The sequence below is a fragment of the Notechis scutatus genome, chromosome 1 (genome assembly GCF_049901735.1).
Source record: "Notechis scutatus isolate UNSWTSFEM ecotype Mainland chromosome 1, rNotScu1.2, whole genome shotgun sequence".
Classification (NCBI taxonomy): Eukaryota; Metazoa; Chordata; class Lepidosauria; order Squamata; family Elapidae; genus Notechis; species Notechis scutatus.
The window spans coordinates 164,240,883-164,253,449 of NC_142009.1; the positions used below are offsets into that span (position 1 = coordinate 164,240,883).

Genomic DNA, 12,567 nt, shown 5'->3' on the forward strand with positions numbered 1-12,567 from the left:
GGACCCTCCTCTAAGGTAATCCATCACTCTATTCAGACAATCACACAATGCAAACTGTAAGCATTTGCAGACATTATTAGAATCCAACTTGAAACCTTAATTGATTGATTTATCCATACTGTGGATTATAGCTGAGCAGTTATTCTCCTATATTTTCAACCCTGTGGAGTCAAAAAGCTTGTTAAAACAACAGTAATCTTGAATTATCTATTACATACGATGCATTTTATGTTCCAATAATAAATAAGGTACTGAGATGAAATTTTAGGAAGAAATTTTTGCTGACCCCAGGATATGGATATGTAAATTGCTACACATTTGAGTAGAGGTCATACCCACATTGGGTCACTGAGTTCACTGGAAGGAGCTGTTCTGGAGCTCAAACAGGGATTTTCTCAGCATTGTGCACCCAAAGACACTGGTCATTGAATCAGGGTCCTTCAACACACTTACTAAGTTGCCTTGACCTAAGAGCAAGTATTCACATTTGCAAAGGTAGAAAATGTCTGAAATGTTGATAATAAATAGCAATAGACTTGTATCCTGCTTCATAGTGCTTTACAACACTCTCTAAATCTAAGTGGTTTACAGAGTAGGCATATTGCTCCTAACATTCTGGGTCCTCATTTTACCAACCTCAGAAGAATGGAAGGCTGAGTCAACTTTGAGCTGGTCAGACTTTCTTAAGATGTCCAATTATGATTAAGTTGTCATTTCATTTCAGTGGCCTTGGAGCAGAGCTTTCTCAACTAAGATGTTGCTTTGTGTAGTTTCCTATCATCAATATATCAGTTTCAGATGACACCCAGTACAATAATCAACTTGTATTAAAAGCTGCTGCAATGGCAGATCATTCAACCTCCACCTATTATTTTGTTTCATTCAGAGTGGTGTCATGACAGTGGGATGAACTATAAGATCGGTGAGAAGTGGGATAGGCATGGAGAGAATGGCCAGGTGATGAGCTGCACTTGCCTTGGAAATGGAAAAGGAGAATTCAAGTGTGACCCTCGTATGTATTTTTCATGAATAGTGTCTCTGATTTATGTTGTACAGGTAATACCCGAGTTACGAGCATTCCCTTAGCGAACATTTGAAGTTACGCAATAAGCGCCCCCTAGCGCTTATGAACAAGTCCCAAAATTATGAACGTTGCAGCATCACGGCAGTTGTTCACCCTTACAAATGACCACAGAGGCTCTGCAACATTCGCTCTGTCTATTTCCCCCCCCCCCTCCGCCACCTGTGGAGCCTCATCTCGCTAAGTTGTCTTCTCTGTCACATTGTTCTCACATCGTTGCTTCAGGGTTTTAGTGCATTTGCAGAGAACAGAGGCCTAACGTTCCGTGAGATCATGTGAGCTTTCACGCTACTGATCTCGCGTGATCTTGCACTTTAGGCCTCTATTCTCTGTGTATTGAGGCCTGGACATTTGCAAACAGAGGGAAGGCTTTGGTCCTTCAGGACTTCCCTCCATTTGCCGTTTCCTTGCTGTAACCTGCTGGGAGGTTGCATCCCTGTAGGCTTTGGCAGCTCTTTGCAGAAAGCCTCTGTTGACACCAGTGGAGCTTGGGAAAAATGGGTGTGCCGCTCCAAAGCTCCATTTCTTCCGGCAAAGGCTTTTTGCAAAGGGCTGCCGAAGCGTACAGGGACACAATCCCCAAGTGGTTTGGTGGCAAGAAAGGAGCCCAAACGGTGAGCCTTGCCAGCCTCGGAAACCAGGGATCTTGCAGGCATACTGGCCACATAAAGGCTGCCCAAATCCCCAAGTTGTTTGCAACTCAACCGAGCCGCACAGCCATCCGCCCCAAACCAAGTGGCGGGGAGGCTTTGGGATGACACTCGAGACTGCCCAACCGAGGACAGCAACCTTCTAGTGCCTGCCATCCTGGCAAAGGTGAAGCAGAAGCAGGCAGGATCCACGCAGGGCTTCTCCAATGGCCGCCCTACCCCCAGAGCTGTGCAAGCCCCAGAGCAGTGCTGGGAAGGTAGGGGCTATTCCAGGATTGCAACGCTGAAGGCTCTCGGGATGGAGCCTTTTTTGTAACTTGAGCAAGCCGCACAGCCATCCGCCCCAAACCAAGCAGTGGGGAGGCTTCAGGAGTACAGGCAGGAAAAGCAGGACAGGAAGGAAAATCCCCCTCGCAATTTTCCTGCCGATCACCAAAAGGGCTCCCACCCAAGTCTTCAGCCTTTACTTAAGCTCAGCACAGAATGAGAAAAGGTCAGGTGGAAAAAAAAAACCCTCCCCGTTTTCCTGCTGAGCCTTCAGCGTTGCAATCCTGGGATACACTGAAAGCTCGTAGAGGGGGAGCCTTTTCAGCAGTCCCGAGCATCATCCCAAAGCCTCCCCGCTGCTTGGTTTGGGGTGGACGGCTGTGTGACTTGGTTGAGTTGCAAACAACCTGGGGATTTGGGCGGCCTTGCAGTATGCCTGCAAGATCCCTGGTTTCCAAGGCTAGCGAGGCTCAGCCTTTGGGCTCCAGCACACTCTTCTCCCAGGCAGTGGCTGCGCATGCACGGCACCTGCAGCTCACTGAGTGTGGCCTGCTGATCTTGGCTGGTGGCGGCTCTGACCTGATTCTGGCCGCCAACGCTGTGGGCAAGAACCGGCCATGACGATTCCGCTTCATGGCCACACAGACGGAGCCTGCACCAGCCGCTGCTTCACATGGGAGAGGAGGCACTATGAGGGAGCCCATTTGTCGCATTGGCCAGGTGGGGGTCACCCACACAGGTGCTGGGCCTCTGGGCTCCACTCTGAACAGATGCCAAGCTGGAGGTGGGGGAGGCTCAGTCCCCTTACCCAACCTGCCCTCAGTCCCCTTACCCAACCTGCCCTCTGCTGTTTCTCAACAAATGTCTGTATGTGTGTGTGAGAGAGAGACAGAGACAGAGACAGAAAGAGAAACGGTGGAGGGGAACCCCTTTCAAACAGCCTCGCCTGCAATTCTTGTTACTCCCCTCCATCATTTCTCTCCCTCCCCCTCCCCCTCCCTCTCTCTCTCTCTCTCTCTCATACACACACACACACACACACACACTGACATTTGATTACTTGAAAGGGATAGGCTGCACTTTGCTACGACCGTAAGCACATGGTTCCCACAATCTTTCAGAATTGCCTGCCTTTTCATCCTTTTCTCAAGCAGCAGCAGCCGGGTAGAGGTGGGCACCCAGAGACACATAACTCCCGGCCCTTCTGGATCCCCGCGGGCCGGGGTTAAGAGGCCAAGATGACAGGGAAGGGAAGGGCTGCCTCCTGGGCTGGCCATGCCCACCCACTTCATTAGGGCTTATTTTTGGGGTAGGGCTTACATTAGCCCCCCCAAATAAGGGGAGGACTCACTTTTGGGGGAGGTCACATTTTGGGGGAAACACAGTAATTTGGCAGTGTTTTAGGATGAAACTCATGTTGAAGATAATGACAATGTATGCATCAGTTAACAAAGCACTGATAGTCCTCCAATTTTTGAAAAATTCGTTAATTGATTGCAGATGAAGCAACTTGTTATGATGATGGCAAGATGTATCATGTAGGAGAGCAGTGGCAGAAAGAATATCTTGGGGCCATCTGCTCATGTACTTGTTTCGGAGGACAACAGGTAGGCATTTCCATTCTATGTCATGTTTTTTGTTTATTTAACCAGTCAATTTTTATAATCTCATGCTCCTGCTGAAAGCACTTAAAACGACTGCTCTGAATCAATTTAAAAGATGTCAATTTTAAATTTTAGATATATTTGACACTGTGTGTGTGTGTGTAGTAGAAACCAGTCAAGTAATTAAGTTGATCTGGTACATACAAATATTCATATTCACAGGATTGACTGTATCTTAAAAACAGACCTTATGAGAAATGGTAAATCAGATAAAATTATCAAAAGTGATGATGGAAAATTAAAAAGTTATTTTTATATGATATGTGTATACCTAAAACCTCCATTATTTTCATAAATTGTTATTTGCAGCAATGTTTAATAAGAACAGCCTATAAGACATATTTGAGTGGGCAGCTATAAAAACTTTACGTTAAATCTGCTTCTCTTGGAGTTGTTGAAATTATATTATTTCCTTAATCCATTGTATAGCCACCTCCTTTAAATCTGGACATGAAAGCAGGTTTTTTTCTGTTCCTCAAATGCTTTTGGAATCTTTACCAAGATTCCCCATCCCAAAGAGCCAGGTCAAGGAGGTGAAGTCCAACAATATTTGAAAATACCCTCAAACATTCAGGACTGGATTTTTTTTATTTAATTTACACAGGGCTGGCGTTGTGACAATTGCCGTAGACCTGGTGAATCTGAAGGTTCTGCTAGTCGAACCTATTCACAGAGAGAGCAACAAAGCCCAAACACTGTAAGTGGACATTTGCCTATAGGTTCTATAGGTTCATATGTGGTTCTTAAATTTTAATCAATACTAAGAATAAAATATTTTTCCACTAATTGGATGTTATGATTCTGCAGACTGTTCTACTGTATAAGAATAAATATGCAATTCTGCCTTTGGTGCTCAGAGTCCCTTTGCCTTATCCATTGGCCAAAATACTGGAGCATATATTCTAAAGTAAATTTCACAGCTTCCTAACATTAGTTATAGGAAGTACACATCAATAAGTAAACTGTTGTATAATTTGGCAGCCTTTCCACTATATTTAAGATTTCAAGATTTTTTACTTGGAGCAGGAGATGGATACTTGAAAGATAGTTGCATTAGAATTCAACTAGAAGCAGTTTAGTCTAGTGTTTAAGGAACCAGGCTAGAAACAAGGAGACTGTGAGTTCTAATCCAGCCTTAAAAATGAAAGCCAGCTGGGCAACTTTGGGCAAAGTCATAGGTAGGTCAACTCCTGTCCCAACTAGTGAATCAACACTTGATTTATTTAAAGAAGTGGTCACTGCAGTTGTGGGAAAATATTAGGAAAAAAATAGGTATATTAGATTTCAAATAATGTCACTTTCTTTGGTAAATTATATGGGTCTGTTTGCATTCTACGTGATAGAATTACAGTAATATAAACTAGAAAAGGTAAGACTTAAACAAAATATACACAAATACAAAACACTTTTCCATGGAGGCCTAAGCATCAATTACATTAACATAGGTGTCTGTAGGTGTCAAGTGATAAAATGTGCACAAAAAAGCAAAGTCTGTGATTATGTATTTGGGCCAAACATTACGATCTAAGTACAGAAGGACAGAATTTACATCCTATAATGTCACATGTATTTTGATCTAATCTCAGGTTGCTGCAGATGGTGAGGCACAGTGAATTTTTCTTCTAAAATCAAATGGTCATATAAAGATTTTTCATGAAGAACCAATAGTATAAATGTTGTTCAGATTATCCATACTTTCAAGTAAGATACTTGCTGTCTTTTAACATTATGACTACTAATTATATTTATTCATGTTTCCTCCAGAATATCCATTGTCCAATTGAATGCTTCTATCCCTTACATCTACACTCAGATGCACAGATCCAACGTGGAGATTAATTATCAAGATTTTAACATCAAGCAAAAAGAGGTCGCAGCCAAGACTATCACTATAAATGCTGCTGGGAGAAAGCAGATCTATATTATCTTGTGGTAATGAAAGCATTCAGCTATCTTATTTGGGCTTCATAAAATCTGGATGACCACAGGTTTGTTAGCAAAGAGATACAAAACACTTTAGATTCTTTTCTGTCCTCTGGTGGTCATCTGGATTTTCCTATCCCAGGCCTGACTGATAAGCCTTAGAACAGCTGCACTTCTCCACTTTTGCTCAGTTCACAGCTTGTCCAAAGGAGACTAATCCTGGTGCATTTCAAATCTTCTTTTCAGCAAGGAAGCAGATATGCTGTCCATTCTTTTCTCAAAGTCCTTCAATATTGTTCCATATTTTCCTTAAAGCAACTATTGCTAATAATGCTCAGCAATTTGTAAGCACCCTCGGGCCCATAAAAAATTGGAGAGAAAATACTGAATACTCAAATGAAAATCCAAAAGAGAAATATGTTCTGCTAACATGCAGGCGTCAATAGGAACTACATATCCTATTACTGTGGTATTTATAATATGCACAGCCTTAATCTTTATAAATTATCCTAATTTTCCCCCCTAGCGGTATATATGTAACTCGTACTGTTATTTATCAACATCAATTTCCTTCTATACCTACCCCCTTCATCTCTAAATGTCTTTATATTTTTCTACAAGAAAATACATTAAAGACATTTAGTATACTGTTGACAGAAAAATTTGATATAATGATGGTCAGTGATTATTTTTTATACTGTAAGTGCCAAAGCTTTCTGCTGAGAGACAATTCTTTTAATAAAAGGTTTCACCAAACTGTTAAGTATTGTCTGGTTTTTTTTCTAATTAATCTGAGCTCAGCAATCTGTAATCATTTCTGACACCACTGTTATACTTAGCAGTCCACAGAAACAGAATGGAACTAAAGAGAACCAATATTAGGTATTCTAGTTAGCCATAGAAAGTTTGCTAAATTCTTTAATTCCCTATTTTTCCCCTCAAAATAAAGCTCCAAAGGAAATTAGATTGATAATAGATTATTGCCCCATTATTGCCCAGTCAGCTGTCTACCTGACTGGAAGTTTTAACTGTCTTTTTAAACATGCACATTTTGGTCCATCCACATAGGAACCAGAATGGAAAAGTAAATTTCTGCGAGTCAATTATTAGGAATTATTAAGACTTCTGGAATCATAGAGGGATAGCGCTATTATATTCACCTATAAATGAGTGATAAAGTATGCCTATTCAGTGCCCAAGATTCTGGAATCTAGCCCTTTTCCTTGCACTAGATGTGACTGTGACAACCTTTCTTGGCTGTAAGCAGCCTTCAAGAGCTTGAGCCTATTGTGCAGTTATGAAGGCAAGCACACAGGTCTCTTTAAGGGAGACCTTGACAGGAGCAGTGTACATGTCAATGCTCAGTCCAAAGCACCTTCTCAGTTCAAAGGTGCTTCACATCCCTTGGTACAATATATACTCAATATACTCCAATATACCAAATTGGAGAAGTTGCCTATGACCTTATATTTCAGTAAACTTTCCCATTTGCTTGTAAGGTGAGGGAGTCAAAACATTTTCTGGACTCAACATCCGCTGGCATTTTAGCAGGTCAGGCTACAAGGTTTGATCGACTTGAGAGTAGAGACTTGAGATTTTGTGATTCGTGTACATATATCCTACCCAATTTATAGTACATAGCTGTATCTCACTGGTCTACACAGGTGTCAAGCGTGAGAAATCAGGAAAATCAGGCAGTTCAAATAAAGATTAATTGCAAACTTAAGCTCTCTACAAGAATCTGAATTACTGTCAAAGCAAATTGGCAGTAGATAAAGAGTTAATGGAATTCAAGGTTGGCTCTCTTTTGAGGGGACTTGAGACTCATGATACGTTTGACCTCCCCTCCTTCGAGGGGCATCCAGCATGTATTTAGAACAGCTGCAAGGCTCATGTGATCATCAGTAGACCTTCCCGGCCAGCTTTTTACAGTCAATAGAAGAAGCTGAATTCACTAAACAATTGCATGACTCATTTAAATGCAGTGATTCACTTGATTGTGGCAAAAAAGGTCATAAAAGTGGGCATCACACACTTAACACCCATCTTGCTTAGCACCAGAAATTCTGGTCCCAACTATCATAACTCAAGGACTATCTTTACAGATCAGATTGTGATGGGGAAAGAATGAATTTTAGGGCTCCACCCCAAGTTTCTTCCGAGTAAATCACTGGGAAAGCAGAAGTGTGAGATGAGAGGCCGAAGTATACAACACACCTCTGGTGATAATCCAATAGCTGGAGTTGAGAAAGCAGATGGAGTGATGTTCCAATAAATTCATGGTCTTTGTATTAGGGAGGAAGAAGTTTTGAGAGAACAACATTAAGAATTCCAAAACCAAGCAAAGATTCCAAGTTTAACATTCAGAATAATAGGGCTGGAAGGGGCCTTAGGTTTGAAGGCTTAGAAGCCTTATAACATCCCAGTCAAATGGTTGGCAAACCTCCAGTGATGGGAGTACCCACAATCCAGGAGGGATTTATTTTCCATTGATCTCACTGTCAGAAAATTTCTCATGTCTAGGTTGAATCTCTCTTTAAAAAGCTTCCACTCGTTACTTTTTATCCTGCCCTCTGGTGCCTTAAAGCAGGGGTCCCCAACCACCGGGCCGCGGACCGGTACCGGTCCGTGGATCACTTTGCACCGGGCCGCAAAGAAATAAAAATAAAAATAAAATAAAAATAGCGGCTTTCTTCGCCTTGGTGAATGCTGCTGGGATCAGGGATCAAGGACACAAATGAAAGAAGGGGAGGAGGAAGCAACCAAAGCCTGTCCTGCTCTCCGGCTCAGTGGCTTCGATTTCCTCCCGCCTGTTCCTCTCTGTCGCTCTCTCGCTCCTCCACCAGCCCAGGAAGAAACTGCTTCAAAGAAGCCAGCAGGGTGGCTTTTCCTGTCGGCGCAGCTCCCGGCGCCCGTTCACCCCCAATCAATCCAGGTTCAATCCAGTGCTCTGTTCTGCCTGCCTGCCTGCCTTCGTTTCTGGTTGTTTCGGAGAAGCTTCGGCTGAGAATAATAACCATTTGCCTCTTTTTCTCAGCCGAAGCTGCTCTTTGAAGCAGTTTCTTCCTGGGCTGGTGGAGGAGCGAGAGAGCGACTGAGAGAGGAACGAGGCAGACACCTGAGGGAGGCAGGGCCAAGAGGCGGGGCTTCTCAGCCGTCCTGCAGGGACTTGTCCTGAGCCGTGGAGACAGCCGTGGGCCACCGCCACCCAGCGCTCAGTTTTGAAGGCGCTCCTCAGCCCGGCGCAGTTCCTGAATCTGCAGCTGAAACCCTCCGTTTAAATGTCCCAATAGAAGAGAATATCTGTCGCTCAGGGTTGCAATGAGGCGGCATTGGCGCTCCCTGAACTTGGTGGTTTGCTGGCAGATGTTTTATTACCCGACTAGGTAACAACATAGTCAGGTAATGAAACGTCTGCAAGCAAACCACCAAACTCAGACTCCTCCCCCGTCCTTGAAAAAGTGTTTCTGCGTGAAACTGGTCCCTGGTAAAAAAGGTTGGGGACCACTGCCTTAAAGAATAAGTCCCCTCTTATTGGTGACAGCCCCTCGAATGTTGGAAGAGAGTTATGTCCCCCCATGTCCCCCTTTGATAGGTTAAACATACCCAACTCCCTCCACCATTCATCACATGGTTTAGCTCCAGATCTTTTATCAAGTTTGTTGCTCTTTTCTGCACTTTTTCCAGGATCTCAACACCATTTTTGTATTGTATTCCAAGTGTGCCCTCATTAGTGCAATATAAAACAGTAAAGCAACATTGGTGCGGTATAAAGAAGTACTATCACTTTTTGTGATCTTGATGCAGTTTGGGACTATGCTGGCTTTTAGGGAAGTTGCAGTACACTGCTAGCTTATACATACCGGTACTTAGTGGTCCACTAGTCTTCAACCTTGGCAACTTTAAGACTTAGGGACTTCAACTCCCAGAGTTCCTCAGCCAGCAAAGGGGTTGAGGTCCTCTGAAGTCTTAAAGTAGTCCAGATTGGAGACCCCTGCACTAGGATACATCCCTGACAGTTACTACTGTTGAGCCAGGTACCTATTCCTATGATGGCGAACCTGTGGAACACATGCCACAAGTGGAATGCAGAGCCATTTGTGCCGGCACGCAAGCTGCAGGCAAACTTACCTCACTGCACGTGTGTGCGTCTCACAGCTGATTTTTCGGCTGGTTTGAGGCCTTTTCCGGCCTCCCAGCGGCTTGAAAAAAGCCTCTGCAGGATTTGCAGGCTGAATAATAGGCCTGTTTTGTCACTTCCTGTAATATCAGAAGTGACGAAATGGGCCTATTATTTGTCCTGCAAAGCCTTTTTTCAAGCCTCTGGAGGCCGATAAAGGCCTCAAACCAGCCAAAAATCAGCTGCAAGATGCAGTGCAGGTAAGGGGGCAGCGGCAGGGGCAATTGTGCGTGCATGCGCAGGATGCGTGGGAAGGCACACGTTGCCTTCTGGGTGCAGGTGCACAAGCGCGCGCACAATTTTTGGCATAGGAGCCCAAAAAGGTTAGCCACCACTTACCTATTCTGTACCTATGCCTCTGGGTTTTCCTGCCTAAGTACAGGAACGTACTTTTCTTACCACTGAACTGCATCTTATTACTTAAGGCTCAGTATTCAACTCTGTCAAGGTGCTTCTAGATCTTGAGTCCATCTTCCAAAGTATTAGCTATTCATTAAAACATTATTAAATCCTTTGTTTCAAAGGACAAGAATACACAATGGAGATTTTCAAAGTAAGACAAGGAAATTAATACAACATACAAACAATCCTTTAAAAGTAATGTAAGTTTGTATGGTGACACACAAAAAGGCTCCCATCTTACAGCTCCGCTTAATAGAGGGGTTTTTTGTGTTCGTGTGTGTGCCTTCAGGTCAGTCTTGACTCTTGGGACTGCTTTGACAAATCTCTGTAGTTTTCTGGCACCAATTTCAGATGAGATGGACACATCTACAAATAATACTAAAGTGATGCCAACATCCTCCTTCCCCATTTCTTACACTAGTTTCTCTGCACAATTGTTCCATCCAGGAATCATCCTATTTCTTTCCGCATGGAATCAATTTCAGGAGAAACTGCCGTTCTACTGTTAATGAACAACTTAGTCAGGTTCACTAATTTAAAAGAACACATTTCCAATATGTACAATCCTTATCTGAATGATAAAAAGCAGTGAGTGATTTTATGTGCCGATGAAAACCACCCCCATGCCAAGTTCTTAAAGAATTCAGATTCACTATTGATAGTTTTGCCCTTTTATTTTTCAAGAAATTTTCATACTTTTATCTTATTTTAGTCCTCTCAACATGTGCAGATTTTAGCAGATTGTGTAAAGAAGATGTTTCAAAAATACTGATTTTTAAATATCAGTGGTGAAACAGGCGAAGGTTGGTATGAATAAGACTTATTCCCAGTTCATCACAAGCTTCAATCACAACTTGGTCAGCAGTAGAACCAGACGGGGAAACAATGAACTGGACTCCACTCTGAGAAAGGAAAACACAGTTGTTAAGTGAATCACTTCAATTATTATGTTAATAATACTTATGGTTCTTAAGTGAATCTGGCTTCCCCATTGACTTTGTTAGATCTCAAAAGGGGAATCACATAACACTGAGTCAGTTGCTAAGTGTCTGAATTTTGATCAGATGACCATGGAGATGGTAGAACAGTTTTAAGTGTAAAAAATGGTCATGTTACTTTTTTCAATGCCATTATAACTTCAAATGGTCGCTAACCAAACTGTTGTAAGTTGAAGAGTACCTTGTACTCAACTCAAGGGCCCAGTTAAGTGATACACTTCTCTCCCCCTTCAGACAACATAGAAACAGGCACGTAGGATCAGTATACCAATTACATTTCAACCCATATTCCCTAATGACTGCAACCCCGTAGTTTCTTATAAACATTGGATACTATCAAAGAAAGACAGTATCCTGGGGCATGCCATAGTAAGACTCCAGACTCCAACCCAATCTTAGTACAAATCTTGAGAACATACTATTAAAAGCATAAGTATTACACAAATGTGCCAATTCATACAAGTGATCAATTCTGTCAACTGACTCAAAAGCCAGAGGAAAACCAAATGAGAATCACATGGATTATTTCTCTCCTGTAAAAGTCAACTAAATCAAGGCCATATTTTTTTCACATAATCCAGATGAAACACAGCCATGGCTTTACAGGATTATTTGTCTCAAGTATGCTTTCAGTTGGATCACCACCCTCCTCTGGATTCCCTTACCCAGAAAAAGATATTTGCCTTTTTGGTCCAGAACAATCAAATCTCCTGAAAAGAGTAGTCAAAGCACTGCCTCTTTATGTGAAGAAGAACCACCTCTTAAGAGCCGTGGTTAGAATGCAGCACTTCAGGCTGCTTCTGCTGCCAGCTGCCTGTAATTTGGCAGCACGAATCTCATTGGGCTCAAGGTTGACTCAGCCTTCCATCCTTCCGAGGTGGGTAAAATGAGGACCCAGGTTGTTGGGGGCAATATGCTGACTCTGTAAACCCCTTAGAGACGGTTGTAAAGCACTGTAAAGCGGTATGTAAGTCTAAGTGCTATTGCTAATGCAATAAAGCATTCAACCTCCTTCTTTGAGATTGCTTAATTGGCCAAGATGACCATATTATTGGGCAAGAGTCAACAAGTCTGGATCTTCAGCTTGCAAAACTGTTCCTTCAAGACTAGAAAAATGGAGTGTCTGCTTCAGATACTCCATTTGGATCTGAAACAATGGTGGCAACTTAACTAATTATGGATTATTTTACTTTGGTATGTCTCGCAAATCTCTGCGTATCACATGACATAGTGGGCCTTTCATGGGTATAATACTAATCTGCATGTAACTTTTAAAAGTTCTGTAGATTTGTTACTTGAGAATGCAATGAAGCCTCAAGAAAGTCCTTTTTACCACCCTCATTGTAATAGAGCAGGTGCAATAACCTAATATTTCATTTAACCTCAGTAGCATTCTGCACAC

General features: G+C 42.6%; 2 protein-coding genes across 5 annotated transcripts in view; one reads left to right on the forward strand and one right to left on the reverse strand.

Annotated features, from left to right (window-relative positions):
* FN1 (fibronectin 1) overlaps positions 1-6,341 on the forward strand; it is a 90,870-nt gene extending 84,529 nt beyond the window's left edge. For 2 of the 4 annotated variants that reach the window (XM_026673150.2, XM_026673151.2), the window contains exons 42-45: positions 887-1,012; positions 3,499-3,605; positions 4,267-4,359; positions 5,427-6,341. In XM_026673150.2, the coding sequence (XP_026528935.1) occupies positions 887-1,012; positions 3,499-3,605; positions 4,267-4,359; positions 5,427-5,501 (401 nt within the window). In that variant the 3' untranslated portion in view covers positions 5,502-6,341. Of the gene's footprint in view, positions 1-886; positions 1,013-3,498; positions 3,630-4,186; positions 4,360-5,426 lie in introns of those variants that run through there. The other 2 variants (XM_087949409.1, XM_087949408.1) reach the window with 2 other exon arrangements.
* A 4,481-nt stretch (positions 6,342-10,822) lies between these two features.
* ATIC (5-aminoimidazole-4-carboxamide ribonucleotide formyltransferase/IMP cyclohydrolase) overlaps positions 10,823-12,567 on the reverse strand; it is a 38,509-nt gene continuing 36,764 nt past the window's right edge. The window contains exon 16 of the mRNA XM_026673154.2: positions 10,823-11,069. Within this exon, the coding sequence (XP_026528939.2) occupies positions 10,950-11,069 (120 nt within the window). The 3' untranslated portion in view covers positions 10,823-10,949. The remainder of the gene's footprint in view (positions 11,070-12,567) is intronic.